The sequence below is a fragment of the Sitodiplosis mosellana genome, unplaced genomic scaffold (genome assembly GCF_009176505.1).
Source record: "Sitodiplosis mosellana isolate CC-2019 unplaced genomic scaffold, AAFC_SMos_1.0 Smas_scaffold_6226, whole genome shotgun sequence".
NCBI lineage: Eukaryota > Metazoa > Arthropoda > Insecta > Diptera > Cecidomyiidae > Sitodiplosis > Sitodiplosis mosellana.
In genome coordinates, this window is record NW_022601467.1 from 224,679 (window position 1) to 243,553 (window position 18,875).

The following is an 18,875-nucleotide window of genomic DNA, read 5'->3' on the forward strand; positions in this document are numbered from 1 at the left end:
TCGTAGTCGTCTTCTCTCTTCTTCTCACATAAATTGTAATAGTTCGTTAAAATCCGACTGAAGAAGAAGTGTGAGTTTTATTCAATAATATTCTGCTTTAATGCACCAGGTTCCCACTTCAATGGAATACTATTGCCATTCCAGAGCGAAAGAAAAATATCAAAGGAACATTAAGCCCCCATAAATGGAATGAAATAAAACAGTCACGTTTTAGTAAATTGGTGAACAAACCATAATTACATGATATCACGTAATTCCGAGGCAAGATCGGCATTTTTTTTCACTTCGCATTCACCTATTTCTTAATATTGCGCTTCGTTTGTTGTTTTTGCGTCCATCACGGGAAAACAACTATACCTGTTTCGAGTAAGTTTAAAAAAAAACAGACTGTACAATCCAATGTGTGTATCACACAATTGAAAATACGCTTGCATTTACGTGCCAGTCAATATGAAATCCCAAATTGTGAATTGCAACTTATGTGATCGCTTATATACATTTTATCACTTAAAACCGGAGGCAGCAGAAAGAGAAGAGAACAGAAGGAGACAAAGAAAACAAACACGCACACATAAATCATTGGCAAATTAATGTCACTTTTGCCCGTCTTTTGATCTGCTTGTGACGTTTTTGTTGCATTTTTTTTTCTCTGCCGTGAAAATAAAAGAAACAAAGCAACTTATTTTCACGGAAAATTATTTACGTTCGATCGTAAATACACGGCCGAGTGTTCCAGTGATGCAGTCGATGATACTACTGCTGTCACTGTCGCTACAACTACGATCTAACTAGTAGATATTCATTATGCGAGCGCGCTCGTGTGTATTTTTTGCTTACACATATAGGAAAGAACGCGATGCTGTGATGTATACGACTTGTTATTGAATAATAAAGTAGAATTTAATGAAATCGAATTTAGCAGTTCTGCTTGATAAAGCCTGATTTCAATAGACCGGAAACTCACAAATATGCCTTTTTCGCTTTGTTTGCTTCATTGCACGATCGCCTTTGTGCTTTCCAAAGAGCGTCTTTGTTCGCTTCTTCCCTTGGCAAAGTCTCTTTTTTTAGCCAATCAAACGTCACATGTTTCCTATAAAATATATTGATTTCATGTACGGGATCGTTCACGATACACACAAGCCCAGTATAATATATTCAGTGTATGCTGGATCTTCTGTCGACGAAACAAAACAAAACGAAAACTCTCTAATAGTTCAAATGTTTAGCCGCCGAATTGCAGTTGCGGTCGCTAACGTTGTTGCACTCACTAATTTCAATCAATCTGAATCCAGCGAAATGAACAATTTCAATAAATTTAGACAAATTAAAACCATAATAAATACAATCAGTCGATTTAAGTACCAAGTAATTGAATCGTCTGTGTCAAATGGTCACGTCATGTCAAAGGAATTTCATTTTGATCCGAACACCCGAACCGAACCGAATCCGAAACCCATAGCAAGCACGTACACACACAAACAATTCAATGAAAGACGAACAAATAACGAAATACCAGCTAATGATAAAGAGTTGCTGGCGAAAAAAAACGAGAGTTATAATGGTTTCAAGTGTGTCTTGTCGCCCGCCAGCCGGCTCGTGTGTATGCATTTACAATTGAATGCTGTGATGCGCTCCATAATGAATATGTTTAATAAGCACATGCCTTATCTCTCGTCTTCATACGTAACGAGTCTATTTTGGCAATGAGCATATCATTCTTTTCATATCTTGGAAATGTGCATTCTCGCAACAGCATTCTACTACACGGGCTGCGGCTCCATTTCGAGTGTCAGCATTCAGCATTCAGCACATTCACTGATATCATACGCAATAAGAAAAAAACATGGAAGCTGGGACAAAACACCAAACAAATCTAAAAATAAATTGCATTTGACGTTTGCGACGAGAGCAAAGCATGCATCATCTCAAATTCATGCAAAACATACAATGTAAGATACGAAAAACGCGAGAAAGGGATATGTGCAAAAATTGCATTAATTTCAAACAACAGCATTTAACGGCATTTGCACAAAAATACATCGGACCCATAATCGAATGACAAAAAAAAAATTGTTGACAAACACGAAAACGAGAACTAAACTAAATGAACAAGTACCGAATCACATTGTCCCGGTTTCCGTTGCACAGTATGCGTATGTATGTACTTGAATGTCGCGCGAACTCTATTATAATTTTGGATTCAACCCAGATTCATCGGGATGCAGACAGCCAGCAATCGATATTACTACGTATTCATTCGTATGTGATCGTTGCTTGTGGCAAAAAATCACGACACACAATTGGTGTTCTGTCCAGCGCCAATCATTGTTTTGGTAAATTAGCATTGCCATTGGATTAAAATCGTAATCTTGCACTGAGTGAGCGAATTTTGTACACAGGATTGTTCAGTTGCATGCGATTGAATTGCCCCTGGACGTGTGTACAAAAGAGAAGAAAAAAACGAAATGATGAAATGATAAAAATCACTGCACCTTAGGTGATACAAAATTATAATATAAGAGTTGAAACATTCATAGTTTGTTGCGAGCGTTACGATGAAGTGAAGTGCTACGATGAATACTGACCAGAACATTTATGCCCGTCTCTTTTTTATATTTGGCACTACTGATTCGTTCACTTAGCACCGTTTTGAATTCGTTCCGCTTTTTTTCGCTGTTTTTCATCGCTTCATAAGGTTATTTTTGTTTGCCCTCTATTAACGTCGTGCATTTTGTCACTGCATCATATACTTTTTTTATAATTCGACTGTTTTTCGCATGTATTCGTTCGCAATTGTTTAGTCATATGGAGTGCATGTTGAACGATTTTTAACTTTTTACTGTGAATTTAAACATTCTTTAATGATACATTTCTTTCCGCTGATTTTTTTTCTCTTTTTTTTTGGTTCGTTTTAATTCCGTTGGAACAATTTTCATGTGAGACACGGAGAATGTGAATAACCATAAGAGAAATGTCTAAGCGCTACTACGTTGAATCAAAGTGATGGTGCCAAAAGGAATGGAATAACAACAACAACAGCAAAAAAAAACGAGAGACAAAGAACGGATATAAGCAATGTTTGTGTACAATACAAAGCTGCTACATGCTCGTGTTACAATATCTCTGCCGCTCGCTGTGTGTCGACTCTTTCGATACGTTGCAATGACGATGATTTTTTTTATGATTAGCATTGTTATTACTATTATATACGCTGCATTGTCGTATTGAACTCAATAACATCTGCTCTGCCGAGCGTTGGCTTACTGGAAAAAGCATCGAAAGCCGCTTGTCGCAACCATAGCTATTACCTGTGCCGTGTCTAGCTGTTGTTTATGTTCGGAAATCTCAGCCTTCTGCAATGCATCAAGCTGCACATTATTATGTATAGAATATATCGCAGAAGCGAGGTCTCTATTTTGAAGAGAGAGAAAAAAACACAAAACGACCGATTCCGATAGTCTTTTTCTTACCCATAATGGATTCCCTTTTACATTCAAATGCATGGCTGTGATTTTTTTCTTCTTCTTCTTCTTATTCTTCTTCATCAAATCAACTACATGCAATGATACTACCATGAAATTAAGAATAATAAGACCAGCAATGTTATACCTCACCTTCAAATTCAAACAAAAAAACAACAACATTTCAATTCAATCAAAGCCTTTGAAGACAGGCCCATATATTTGCATAATTTTTCCTCTACTTCGAAAGTCGTTCTGGATTTTGTTTAGTATACACAACAAATATGCTATAGCATCTGTATACAGATCATTTTTATTTAATTCAATAGCCTGTACCTGCTTCCTTCTGTTTTTTTTTTTTTTTTTAATTTGACCGAAGTATCTTCAAAACTAGACCAATCTATAAATTGGAAAATCTATTTCTTTGTCATTCAAATTTTTCTTCACCATAATTTACATGTTATTCGAATAATCAAATGGTTTTAATGCGAGAAAGAATAAATACTTTTATTCAAGACATCGAAATTCCCAGAATATAAAACCGGTTGAAATAGCGTGAGATGTTTCAAATTTGTTATGTTTCACAGGCCTATAAAGTCTCGAAACGGGGTGTATGATGACTTTTCTATGACTTTTCATGCCATTTACTGCATGTAATTACATCAATTGGCCGAATAATTGTATCAATTAGTCTTTTTAATACAAAAATGCAAAATGTAAAAATTATTTGGACAAGAAATAAAAAAGAAACAACAAGAAGACTAATCAAATCCTTCCTTTGTTCCGAATGCATTTTCAAGTTTGTTTCATGAATAACGTGGACAAGAAATAAATGACCTTGAAAAAAAAGATTCTTTTTAAAAAACTGTATGTATGTTTTGAAGATGGACTCATTGCTATTGCCCATGCTGTGCACAAAGATACTACATCTCTTCTCCAGAGTAATTACCCTTCAATAATTCTAGAAACTCCAGACTTAGCATAGAAAAATTGTTACTTTTCAATCTGTTAGGTGTTAGTTTTGATTCATTCTTTGCGTATCACAACAATAAGTAGAGAACTTCCTACGCTTGGAAAATTCTATCCAGGATATTTCAATCGCTATCTCATGAGAACAGTGATTGAATAACGTTTTTTTTTTTTTTAATGAAATGATTCAATCAAAATTTTATTTCGAGTAAAAATAATGTCCCTGTTGAATGCCAATTGTACAGAGTTCCAGGACAAATTGCATAAATACGGGCGTTTTGATTGAATGTTACATTGAAGTAGCCGTTTAGATTGACTATTGCCAATTAATATGTTGAGATTGTGATTTAACAAGTAAATTTTAAACATTTATTAGATGACGTTCTAACGACGAATAAATTCGATTGTGGAATTCAAACAATTCTCCAAATTGATTCTATTGCATTTAACAGAGCTATCAACCCGTATCAAAGTCACATTTCAAGAGGTCAATGGGTTATGAAAATGAATCGAGATCACACACACAAAATGGGGAGTCCATTTACATTGTGATTATTGAATTGTTTAAAGAACATTACTAATTGCAGAGGTCAATCAACATAGAAATCAGTGAGTCCATGCTAAGAAAATGTGATTACCTAAATTCAATAGAACGCATTAAAACAATTATTTAATTGAATTTGTTAACCATTTTATTATCGAATAGGAAGAGTTGCAACTTAATAGTAGTGAAAACACATTGAAATTTCTCTGAAAATATTATTTTCTGTTCATTTTCAAAACGAAGACCAATACATTGAAACATTTGCAATGGCCATAGATTGAAATTAAATCATTAATTACTTAATTCTATTCGTTTCTAATTCATAAGTACATGCTTCCATTATGTTTTGTCAGAGAAATACAAAAAAATGTTAAAGACTTAAGATCCATGACTCTTAGATGAACTGATGAGATAATAAATTAAATACCATTTTCTTAGGACGATGGGCGTAATAGCAAATTTAAGTCAAATATGCACAGCAGTATGGATTATTTTTTGACCAGGATTTCAATGGGATTTTCGTCCAATTCATCTTAAGAATACGTGAAGCGAATACTGAATAAAAACGGCACATAAAACAGACAGCGAACTCATCATGCCTATTCTTGATGAGCTATTCGTTGATCCATCATACATTCGTGGAGAAGCGATAACGGATGGTTCAGGCTTGAAGCTCCAGTCAATTTCACGGTTTCGCACAATATGTGCATACACTTTAGCTGATGCTTTTGGTGTTCGTGTACGTTCTGGACTTGAAAAATCAACGTGGAAGAGTCCAAATTGTTCGCTGTAGTGTTGAAATAAAGTGCCAAGAGTTAAACAAAATCATAGAATAATTGTTTGACAAATGCCAAAAAAAAGCAAAACTTACGTAAATCCAGCTTTCCATTCGAAGCTGTCCATAAGACTCCATGCAATGTATCCCGTAACCTTGCAACCATCCTCCTAGAAATATGCATTATTAGATCAGAATTCATCATAGTCAAATATTCAACTCAATCGCTATAGCTATACGCTCACCATTGCATCCAAAACAGCAGATAGATACGAATTAAAATAATTTATACGATCCATATCGTTCACTCCATTACCATCGCTGACACCATTTTCCGTGATTATTACCGATGGATTATTATATTCTTTGTTGATCCACATCAACAGTTTATACATTCCGGAGGGCACAGGCTACGAAAAGGAATGAGCGAAATGAATTTTATTAAAAATTCAAAAGATGAACCATATAATATTGAACGCAAAGTTGCATGAACCAAGTCAGAAATATACATAAGCATCGTATTCGCTTGGCTAGTCAACCGTTAGTCAACCGTGACATTTTTATATTCACATTGTCTGATTGATTATGCGATCGATGTGAATATGAAATATGAGTAGAAAACTTACGCGCAACCAAACTGATTGAGAGTTGGGCCAATTTTCATCGGCGGACTCAACTACACCCATATCATGATAGAACGACGGAATTGGGTAATTAGCCGAATTATTACGATCATTGCGTGTAACCAACACGCTGGTGTAGGAATTGATACCGAAAAAGTCAGATGTGCCTTTGATGCGTTCGATTTCTTCGGGTGTAAATGTTGGTAAACGTGATCGCGGGGAACCTTGCTGTTTGCTATGCGCTTCAATGCGATCGATCATCACTTGTGGATAGTCGCCATTCTTTGAGAAAATCGGATGAGCAAACCAGCCAAGCTGTGAAATGATAAAAATAGACGCAAATCAGTTTATTTTCAACAATTAAACCAAAAGCATTTTGTTATTGTCACTGTTTGTTGACACAAGCGAAATTACTCCCTTGGCCTTAACTTTAAACACAGAGTGTCAACGCACAAATCTGTTCACTAATAACCGTATTTTACATAATATATATGTCATAGCATAGCCATAACCACTATTCAAATGGGTTCAGTTTCATTGTCAAGTAACAAATGATCTAGTTAAGTGTACTCAATGGTGTATCTTCCTCCATTGACACTGGAATTGTGTGTCAATTGGATGAGGAAGAACTGTTTTATATTTTCTAACAATATAGCGTTCTTTTTTTTTTGTTGATTGTCATTCCAAATCGAGTTATTCAACTTTCTGAGGTTTAAAAATTCAATTGAATTTTGAATCGTAAAATGAATTTTTGCTTTGATACAGATACAGTTTTGCTCAGTAATTAGGACTATAATTAGAAGTTACGTACAAGCACAACAAAGCTGTAATTAAAAAAAAAACTGACGACGAATAAAAACTTGTGACAAACAGTGGACGACAAAAATGCGGAGCTTTATTTTTTTTCGTCCTAAAAACTTACATAAAATTGTAGAGCAAGTTCTGATGCAATTTTGTCATCATTCGAGTCAGTTTTTGGTTGTGGATAAGAGATGTCGAATGTCATGCCAATCTTTCCTGAAATATGGAAGAAAAGAACAGAATTTAAAAAAATGATGCTAAATTTATTCTGATTTAGTACAGCAAGTCATAATCTACGAAATGAAATTCATACGAATGAAATTAAAATTCTAAGATCGATTAAATCATCTCATTATTGTGCATTTATTCGTAGCTCTCGGGAAGCAAATGAAAGCTAATGTTCACTTAACATTTCCTCTGCATTTCAAATGAAAAATTAAACAATTGAACGATCGCCGGTCAATCGTCGAATGAAAAAATTCTATGTTAAAATGTAATATTAAACAAGAAACATCTGTGACTTAGCATTTTTAATGATACTCAAAAGTCTCTTTTACAATGACCTTGACGTTGATATAGAATTTATTTTCCAGTTTTCCCTCTCATTGTTTGGCAACATTACGCAATGCTTTTTTCTTTATATTTTTCTCACTTCGTATGATCACGCGCTCTTATTGCGCATTGAAGCGTTGATTTTGCGTTCGAATTAGTGTAAGTGGATATGAAACTGAGTGTTCAGAAACCAACAAAGAATTGACACATTGTTACACACACTAAACGACATTTCCAATACGAGAATTCATCAATTCATGATGGCGTCAATAGTTTTTATTTTTCCCCATTTGCAAATCACCGTTAATTCATCGAAAATCTTCGGTATATTTTTTTTTCCATTTTTCAATTATGAGTACACGAAATATACGCAACAATGAAATGCAATATTCATCCTTTGATTACTTTACAGATTCTTTTTTGTACGTTTGTTTCCCGTTTCGATATGTTAATGTGTCACATAGCAACAACAAGCGCTTAATCTGATTGAATGAGATATGTGGAATTTTATAGGATTTACGCCAATTGAATCCATCAATTAAGCATCATAAAATATGCATCAATGACTTTTATGTTCTTATGATCAGCAAAGTAGATGCAATTTAAAGGACACTATCAGATTTCATAGAACATTTTCAAATGGCATTTAATCATATACACATTTATAAATAGTTTTATGGTCTTGATATTTCCAGCGAACGAACGATTCCCGTTTAATCAGTTAGAATTAATCATAAAACATTGTAGATCACATTAAAACACACGAATTGTAGAATGCTTCTAATTATTGTGCACGATGGATGAAATCTTGATTCTTTAATGCGGCTTAAATGTGAATTGCGTCTAAAATGATTTAAGACCATCGAAGCGCTTATGATTGAAAATATCAGCGCTTCTACAATTCTGGTGTAACAAAACTGTGAGTGATACTGTAATAAAACGAGTCTTATCAATTTTTGAAAGTTGATTTGTTTTCCTGTATTTTTTGAAAACTCTAATTAGAGTCATGTATTTTTCCAAATAAATGGCAAAGGTGATAGCCTGGTGCAAAAATAAATGCTTGCCATCGCTTCAAAACGATGGAATTAAACCGGCTGCGCATGGTTAGAAAGTTCAGTGGAAAGTGAATTCGACTATAAATCAAGACAATTTTTATTTGCAAATATAAATGGTAAAGTGAAGAATGTGACCAGGAAAATCCACATACTTTGGGTTTTTGCACGCCCCAGTGACGGTGAATATATATACGTCACAGTAATTGCATTTTATCGCAATGAAAGACATAATAAAATGTGTATAGCGATAATTGGACATTCATGTATGGGCTGGATTGTGCAGGACACAGCCATTGCAGTTGATTTGGTCTTGATAACATTAAACAAGTCAACGCATACGTTCATCTGTTGATTTTGTCCAGAATCTTCGACTTTAAAATGAAAAAAAAAAAGAGATTTAAATGCATGAAGCGTAGACAAATGAAACCACAAGCTATCGTAATGTATGTCATGAGAATATGATCATTCAATCATTCACTTTAGCTAACGTATCATTAGGATTGAGCGAAAACGACGATATTGTTGATTGGGTGCAAAGATAATATGGGTTGCACTTTAGAATTCACTAAACGCGCTCGCATTTTGTGTGATTGCCCATGATTTTTCATCCATTAAAGTTAAGTCCGCTTAAATCCGGTCTCCATGAGTTAGCTCATTTGTGTGTTAAAGGCAGATATATTTCACGTAATAATTGTAAAAATTCTGGGCAATTAATCAGAAAAACCGCAAGCAATGAGAAAAAAAACAACTGATCAAAAGAGAATAACAAGAGCGAAAATTTGATAAAGCTTACACCAGATGTAATGCATACCGTTCGAGCGCATACAATATGCAAACATACAAAACGCTTGCAACGTATCAAGATCAACGATTTTTAATTCACTCACCAGCCGACAGACAGTGAAGTGAATATCAATTTGAGACTGTATCTTGTTTCAACCTCTGGAGTTGATAGCATGCGCTTCGTGTAAGAGACACTTGAATGCACTGTAAAAGAACGCCATTGCACGTTCAGTGGTTTAATGTTCGAGTGGTTTAACAGATTATAAGATCATTAACTACTGTACCAATTGAGTGACAAAGTAGTTAACCGCAACTACAAATGCGTCGGAAAATTTCACACACCAACACATTGTACAATTGTAGATGCGATAGATAAAGATTTTTTTCAGCAAAAACGATGTTATTGTTAGCGAATCAATGCAAATCCAAGAAAATATTATTCACGTTTAATATTGTGGAGTTACGTACCTTTTTGAGTTGATTGGAATCGATTTCGGTATAAGTGAACCATTTCAGCGTGCGCTTTCAGTACGTTGTGACCACACATGTAGCCTGGAATTCCGGGGAAGTTCATGGCTGGTGCCATAAAATCGACTCCATACGCCATTTCGCAAAAATGCCATGGTTCGTTGATGGTAGTCCACGTCTAATTGTGCCACGAGATTGAGTCAGCCAAAAATCGAGTGGAAAAGAGAAAAAAAAAATCGTCGATCCAATGAATATGTTATCGGTAAAATACCGCATTTTAAACGGAAATCATTCAAAACGAAGTCAAGGCATTCCATTTCATCTTCAATGCGATTATTATTCAAGAAATATTGCGTTTTTGATGACGCTTTGTGATAAGACATCTTTTTTTTTTGAATAGATTACTTTTCGAATGGTGTTTATGTTATTGTCATTTTTTCATGCAATTTATTCATGCTTTGCCTACCTTAACACGATCGCCGAATTGTTCGAATAAAATTTTTGCGTAATCGGTTGCATAATCAACGATCGCTGGATTTGTCCAGCCACCCAACTCCTGTAAACGTGCCGGTAAGTCCCAGTGATAAATTGTTACCATTGGCGTAATGTTGTACCTGTTTTTCAAATGTTACAATAAAAAGAAGAAAAAACTTGTTATCGATTCAGTTTACTGCCCCAATTCTTACCACACTTTTACACATATTATTCATTCATTCCATTTTTTTGATTGAAAGTGACGTGAAGGAAAGAAAAAACAGAAAATAGTTTCCCATGTTTACCTTAGCAATTCATTGATTAAATTGTTGTAGTAGCGAATTCCATGTTTGTTAACATGTGTAACGAAACCATTTGGAAGAATGCGAGGCCATGAAATTGAAAACCGATAAGTATCCACTCCAAGTTCACGCACCATTTGCACGTCACGACGCCACTAAAACAAAACGTTAAAAATAATGATAATTTCTCTCCTGATTAAAATCAAATCATCTTAAAATCGACCAAAATAAAATGTGTGATAGCGTCAGCAGTGCAAGTGTTGCAATTTTCACGTGATTTTCTCTCTATTTTGCGATACCTGATAAAATGCTTTTCGCAATATGGTACACAATCACTTGTTATGTTAATCAATTGAGCAATTGTTTGGTCTCAAATAAGGTTATACGTGAGCACTCTAAACAAATTATAAATTCATTTAGCAGAAAAATGCGGAACTAAACTACTTTTTTTGCACACGGTTTCAAACCGATGACGGATACGATTCAATGATTATGATGCTTAATTGAAAACAATCATCGCATGATTAAGCGGAATTATGAATTAAATTCATGTTAAGGTGTCAGTTTATGATTGATCAACTAGAAAACGTTTATTGTTTATTGTCAGATTAACTTTTGCTAATTCACGCTTTTGCGTTGGGTCTTAATAGGAGAATAAGCGAAAATACAATAGAATATCGATATGATGCGTAAGTGTTCCATTTCACCCACGTGTGGACCATTCTTACGTTGTCCAAATGGAGAACATTTCAATCACCTCCACATGATGTGAAGACAAGGTCAATTTCATAGCATATTCACCGAATGTTCCATGTTTGTAAGGAAAAATCTAAGCGACGAACCCGACTCGCTTACCTGGTGGTAGCTATCACTGCTCACATCAGCGTTACTGTGATCGGCTATTTTATCAGGATGGCGATGCGTCATTGTGTCCCAAATAGACTCGCCCTTGCCATGTTTATTCCATCCACCCTCAACTTGATACGCCGACGAGCCTACACCAAATAGAAAGTCTGATGGAAATTTTCGATTCGGTTTATCACAGAGCCTAGAATGGAAGGGACACATAAAGAGAAAATATCAATGAAATGTTAAAAGATTCGATTTTATCTATGGTTATGAACGATCGTGCCGATGAAAAGTTAATTGGCAAACAACAAAGAAAAGCATGTCTTTGTTGTACGGATTATGTCACGTTTTTGAATTGATCAGTTCAAATTGCACCTATTTATACACTGCAATTGAACTGTCTTGCTGTTGCCGCAAGCGATGGCAATAAATAAATCAACCATTTTTCTAAAGCCTCACGCCCTCAGAAAATGACTAGAAAATTTTTTGTGCACGGAAAATCATTTCGCATTTAAATTTCAAATTATAACCATAAAACCTAGGTATTATTGTTTGATTTGCATGGAATATTTTTACATTTCATCCCAGAACTCTTCACCTGGAAACTATTTTGAGAAATATCGAAACGGATTAAATTCAAACATGCACAATGGTAAAGGAAGCACCTGCTGATTGATTACATTTGTTTGTTCTCTATTGATCAGCGTTTGAGGAGTCATAAAAGCGTGATGTCGCCGTCATGTGGACCTGCGACTCATGCTGTGAATATCTTGCGTGAATCTCCTGTAAATCATGATTTGCTTAGGGCACCACATCTTATTTTAAATTCAACACTCGTTAAGATTCTATTTGAGATAGTTCTGATGATCGGTAACGAATCGTTTTTTCTGTGTGTGAACAGAATTCGCTTGTCTACGAATCATATCATGATATTAAGAATAATGATTAAACAATCTTCTTCGTTCTCATCTTCCTTTATCCGACGACGCAGATTGCTGTAATCGTATAATCAGAAATCCGCTAAAAATTAACTAATTCTATTGCTTTATCTTTCTTTTGGACTAGGGGAATTTCTCACGAAAAAAATGAATGAATTCTTAAAAATTTTGAAAACTTTCTTCAATTCGGTCCGATTCGATCAATTTTTGTCAATTCGTGTAAATAAATCTACATTTACACTGAACTTTTGAATTATGCTTCAATGAAATTGTTCCGGAAGTGGGTTTTGGTGGACCTCAGGGATCGTTCAGAACTGCTCCCGGTTCTGGAAGTGGATCTTCAGGGTGGGCCAGGGCAATGTCAAACCGGATCTGGTCCATCCTGAGCATCCACCAAAACCCACTTCCAGAATCGGGAGCAGTTCTGAACGATCCTGAGAATCCTCCAAAACCCACTTCCAGAACACTTTTATTCAAGCAAAATCGTCATTTCAGTATATTTTCATACAATTTCAATAAAAAAGAAGAAACAATAGAAATTTTTGCACATTTGCTCAAACTTCTTGTGTGAGAAATCCCCCTAGCTTTTGGACTTTGCTATTTTCGGCGAACGAAATTTTTTTTTTTTCGAATATTCTAATATGTGCCTTGAGCTGAATTCAAATCCAACGATTATGAGTGGTGGATTTAAAGGAATCCGGTTCGGTTCTAATTGTGAGTTGCTCACAAGAATGTACACAATTTATTATTGCAAAACATTTATTAGCATTATGTTCGCGGCTTATCAAGTAATAATTGATCAAATTAAGTCAATAATTTGCTATGCCGTTGTGTCTACTCAGAATTAGGTAAATAAGAAAAACGTGTTCTAATTATTCCTCTTAATAATCTGCTATGTTCGAAATAACGTTCAAAGTCAATTATCAATCACGGCAATAATCCTGCGCTCTTATTTGCAATTATAGGCTTTAACATATTTTCTGCAGCATTTTTTAAGCATTTTTTTTTTAAATTTAATAACATATTCCAACATAGTAACAATATTTTATTCAAATAGTCCATATTTTGCACTTAACGTTTCTTTTTCTTTTGTTTGGTTAAATTAAAAAACTGGAGGCTTTAAATTCAATCACTTACCCATTTTGTAGGTATGAAAATATCACTAATAAGGTAATTCCAAAAGATTTGTAAAACATATTTAATTGTTTATATGTCTAAAGTCATACAAAATCGATTCAATCCAAGTTTATCTTCTGCAGTCGAAAAAAAAAATTAAACTTTTCCTTCTATTTGCACCGAAAAGTTTCTTTTTATTGTTAAATTAATCAAACGGCAACTGTAATTTTTCTTTGTCGATTCGCAAATTCAAACACCAAAAACCGATGCCGTTGAAATGTTGACTGTGATTTAGCCGCTTGTTAAAGTTGCTGCTACAACACGATATTTAACAATAACTTGAAATTTGTCTCGACTCACCGTCATATATATCAACTCAGTGTGCACCTGTGTCCGCTTGATCTCTCACACACAACCAGCTGATTGTTACATATGTATACATATTCATACCGAATGTGGACACAATGGCCGCGTGCCGTCGCACCAACACTTTTTACAACACCGATAGCGAAAGAAAGAGTCGCGTAAAGTACGATTGATGTCAAAGTGTTGTGCTCTCACACGGTGTACGTCGCACAGCTATGAGCTAACATTTCAAATCAGATTAATTCAGTGGTTTTTTTGTATTTCTCTTGTACATGTTCGTGTGTTTTTTTTTTTGGTTATTTCCAATATCCAGATGAGTGACGCACTTGGTTTATCTCATCTGTTGATATATTCTCTGCTGTAGCATACAGTCATAAATTGGAATAATGGCTTATTTGGCCCATTCGTGTGCTGATATTTTCGCATATTCGCAATATTCGGCAGCAAAGCGACAGAATTGATGACGTTGTTTTTTTTAGTGTAATTGGATTTTCAAATTTCATTTTACTGGAAAACGATTTTTTGCGTCAGCGGCTCTCCGAACTCTGTTGTTTTTGTTAGCCTTTCACTTGAGATTCAAATCTATCGCCAAAATTAGCAGCTTTGCCAGTCTGTGCAGTAATTACTGTCATCATTTTTATAATTCGTTTACACGGAGCTGTTATTATGATTACAGAGTTTTAAAAACGTTGCATAGCAAAGACACATGCACAAATATAAGATTTTGAATCATCTTAGCTAGATATGTTCTACCACACCAAAGAGACGCTTATCAGTCGTTTGTAAGCGTATCTTATAATAATGCATTTGTTGAGATTAATACGTTCCAGGTGTTGAATTGCATTTTCTTGCACTTTTTTAATAATACAAAACGCGTGCAACTTGTCTTTGAGCATCTTTCGTTAGCGTATACATTTGAAGCTCTCTAATGGGTTTTTACACATCAGCATTTTATTCGGTGCTTTAACCGCAGATTATGGCTCTTGATTAGCGCGCGGCCACAGAAATAGAAAAAAAAATGTAAATAAACGCCAACTTTGAATTTGGATTTGTTTGAAAAGTGCAAAACATAAATGTGGAAAAATTCCATTTCGAATCAGGTTAGCACTTTGTTACAGTACACAAATATTAAATGATGAGACCGGGCATTCCGACTCATAAATTTGCTTCCTTTTAACGGGTATGAACAGATTCAATTGGCGCTTGTTCAATGACGTAAAACTGGTATAGACTCTAACCTTACTATTTATATTCATTCCTTTTGTTGAAGTAAACGATTCAATTTTGTGGTGGTAGTAGCGGGCGCCATCAGAATAGCAAGAAAGTAAAATTCTATTTCGCATACATGTGTTTGAATTTGAGTTTCTTGATTCCATAAACGAGTCATCGTACCGGGGATTTTATCATTAAATTCACGATATACCGTTCGATCCAATTACGTGTTCTTATCAATGACTAATCCATTGATTTTCTTCGAATCAATTGTGTTGCGTGTGTTTGTTGTTGTGTTCGATTCCGTCTAAATATCGCCCTTTCTTGGGAATCATATCCAAACCAATTGATTTACTCAAGTATGTATATTTCTGATTAATAATAAATAATCTTGAGATTGTTATATTTTCGAATTGTTTACAAGAACAAGAGCAGTAAAAAGTGATGAATCCATACAATTAAATGTTTTGTTTTTGATTCCAGCGTGTACATTTTAAATCACTAGAAAAAAAAGTCAGTTGTTTTTTTTGGCATCTAGCAAACCCGTTTAACAGTTTGCAGTAACATTATATCACCGTACAGTAGATTCGGCACAGATGAATTGCAAAATCCATAAAATTCTGAATGTATTCGCCATAAATAACCCAGCCTAAAAATAAATTCGAAAAAGTAATTATTAGTTTGAACAGATTTTTCACTGTCACTTTTGCTCGTACTGTTATTTTCAACAAAATGACTCATGTTAACCGCAAATCACCAGAAGTAATTAAATTCTCGTGATCTGTCAGAATATACAGAGAGACTAGTTTTCGAAAACCGCAAGCTGCGTGAGGGAAAGTTTCAATGGGCTTTTATCCCCTTTCGTCAGTTTCATCAATATTTGGATAATAACACCGGCTATATTGATAATGATACAGTGTGTATCATTGATACACACCCACCATTCCTTTCATTCCAGTCACGTTAAGCATGGTCTTTTCTTGAATGTCAAATAAAAAAAACTGATCTATTTCGATGTGTTTGGGGATAACCCAAGCCAAATGAGTGAAAAGAAGCGACATAATATGAAATTAATATGACAATTGATCAAGAAAATGATACAATCAAAAGATATTGTAATGAGAATGTCGAGTTGAAATTAGTCACAATTAGAGGTAGATTTAGTATATATCATTTATGTGTTAATTAATCTCTGTGAGTATTTTTCTCATTTTTCGTCTCGTCCGTTTGATATTAAACGCCATTTCAGTCAGCTCAAATGACGACTTATCACCGAAATTCAAAGGTTAGTCCCAACTATTAACAGTGCTTCAAATCACTTTTACTAGTTCGTCTTTGGTGTTTAATTGTGTTTTGTATTAAAATGAGATATAACTTCGTTTCACTATGCTTACACCCAGCCACAAATGACTCTTCGAATTCCAAATACGTAAAACTACGCAAAAATAGCGGAAATCCATTCACCAAAAACGCGTAAAATACGAAACTCAATGCAAAAGAATTGTTAGCACAATAAATGTTTTACAAAATATTACAATATAATCGCATTACGTGGTCCCGTTGATTTCGATACAAAACACATGATGCGGAGATGTATATGCTAAGTTCAAGAGAATTGGATATGAAGTCTTTAGTAAATTTGTATATGTGTGGAAAATTTTTTTTAAGATTTGCATTAGTTTACATTGGATACGATGTGCACCATGGAACCGGACAAAAATATTCATATCTGTATTTATAGGTTTAAAAATAGTTTTTTCACCTAATAGACTTATTATAAACGGCAAATTGAATAATAATCAACCGGTTTCTATAGAAAATAACACTCTGCTCGATGTGAATCAACTAAAAATATTATTGACACTTTGAATCGAAATTGCAGAAAAAATTGCATTAAATACACAATATACATATACATATCATACAAAAGCCAGAATATCACTGACCTTTCCCAGAACAGTATCTCTTTTCAGTCACGTTAACGCTTCTCAACTGAGTCAAGCTTACTGTTAACTGCAATTATAAAAAAAAACATCCGACAGTTCGAATTGTTTTAAGTGATGCATGCTTTGTCTTTCATCCAAAGAATATTACAAATTGATTAATGAGCATTTTAACCCAAGAAATATATTTTCGATCAAGTTTCATTCAGAATAAATCGTTTAATTGAGCATAATTTCTATTTCATTGCTTGTATGGCTAACGCATAAAAGAGAAACAAAAAAAAACTAGTGAGTAACTCTAAACTGAAGTTTCATAAATCAGTTTTTGAATTGATTATAGTGTTGGCCGTCGAACACTTTCGAACACTTGTTCGACCGTTCGAAAGCATTTAAAAAAATTGTTTTGTTCGTTCGTTCGTTCGAAAGTTTTGTAAAAAATTATTTTGTTCGTTCGGAAAGTTGAAATTTTTTTTTTGCTCGTTCGTTCGTTCGAAATTTAAGTATGTACGTTAAGTACGTTAAGTACGTTAAGCTTAAGTACAAAGTTTAATCAAGGACTTAACGGTAATAACTATCATCTTAGTAATTACTTATTAATCGGTAATAAGATCGATAATAATTATTACCAGTGGTATTACTCAGTAATAACACCGGTAATTACGTTGTACCTTCAGTCTTACCCAAAGAAATCAAAATTGTATTTGCTTCCTATGTATTTCAAATGTAAAAATCCCAACGGTCGAACATAGCAATTTCCGAACGAACGAACGAACAAATTTTTTTTTTCATTATTTTCAAACGAACGAACGAACAAAACAATTTTTTCTTATATTGTCGAACGGTCGAACGAACGTTCGAAGCCAACACTAATTGATTATTGGACGGAAAAGTGAATAAAAAACATTTCCGCACTTATTTCTCTAAAATTGATTGAAACCGACTTGTAATTCTTAGTCATCGTAACTTGTCTCGGAACAATATGGGTCTTTTTCACTGTGACGCACAAATCAATTAATCGCAGAATCTGTATGATGACAGTGAAATCAGACTCCAATCATTCTCATAGTAATGCACTGATTTACATATGAGTAAATTTTTTAGTCCGAAGAATGGAGCATTTCAATCTAGCTTTATTGAGCTCAAGAAACTCATGTAACGTAAGAAGGATTTTTTTTTCATTCTCAATTTCGTGAAAATTCTAACGCTCATTTATGATGAATATATGCCGTTTCATATGGTTTCACATAATTAATAAGATAAATCCAAAAACACTTTGTAATCTGTTACAGTTTTCCCAATTGCGCAAATCATCTCCATGCGTAGATCGTGATCAAAGCAAAAAGCAATTGTAAGAAAGATTTGGTATATTCATTCTTTTCAATAATACAAATACTATTCCGGGTCCATATTTGGTCTTCCGGGAGGTAATTTTTAAAGTGACAATAATAATGTATCCAGAATGCAGAGCTAAATTTAACCAAGAACAATATCCAATACAAGTTCGTTGTTTGGAGTTTTTGGTACTTTGAGTTATCTAATTATGAATACTTCTCCTTTCATTTTGTCTAAAGACTATTTCCTTACGCATCATTGATTTGATTTGCTCTATGGAGTGTGTTTGTGATTGCGATTTATGTGGTCGAA

The 18,875-nt window shown here is 34.4% G+C and overlaps 1 protein-coding gene across 1 annotated transcript; it reads right to left on the reverse strand.

Moving 5' to 3' along the window:
* Positions 1-5,096: 5,096 nt before the first annotated feature.
* Positions 5,097-14,048, reverse strand: LOC129578997 (myrosinase 1-like). Its single transcript, XM_055468438.1, has 10 exons — positions 13,732-14,048; positions 11,663-11,855; positions 10,811-10,962; positions 10,498-10,645; positions 10,032-10,209; positions 7,295-7,389; positions 6,376-6,687; positions 5,995-6,159; positions 5,846-5,919; positions 5,097-5,761 (listed from the first exon to the last, which is right to left on the reverse strand). The coding sequence occupies exons 1-10, from the start codon at positions 13,788-13,790 to the stop codon at positions 5,503-5,505; spliced, it is 1,635 nt and encodes a 544-aa protein (XP_055324413.1). The 5' UTR covers positions 13,791-14,048; the 3' UTR covers positions 5,097-5,502.
* Between the last annotated feature and the right edge of the window lie 4,827 nt (positions 14,049-18,875).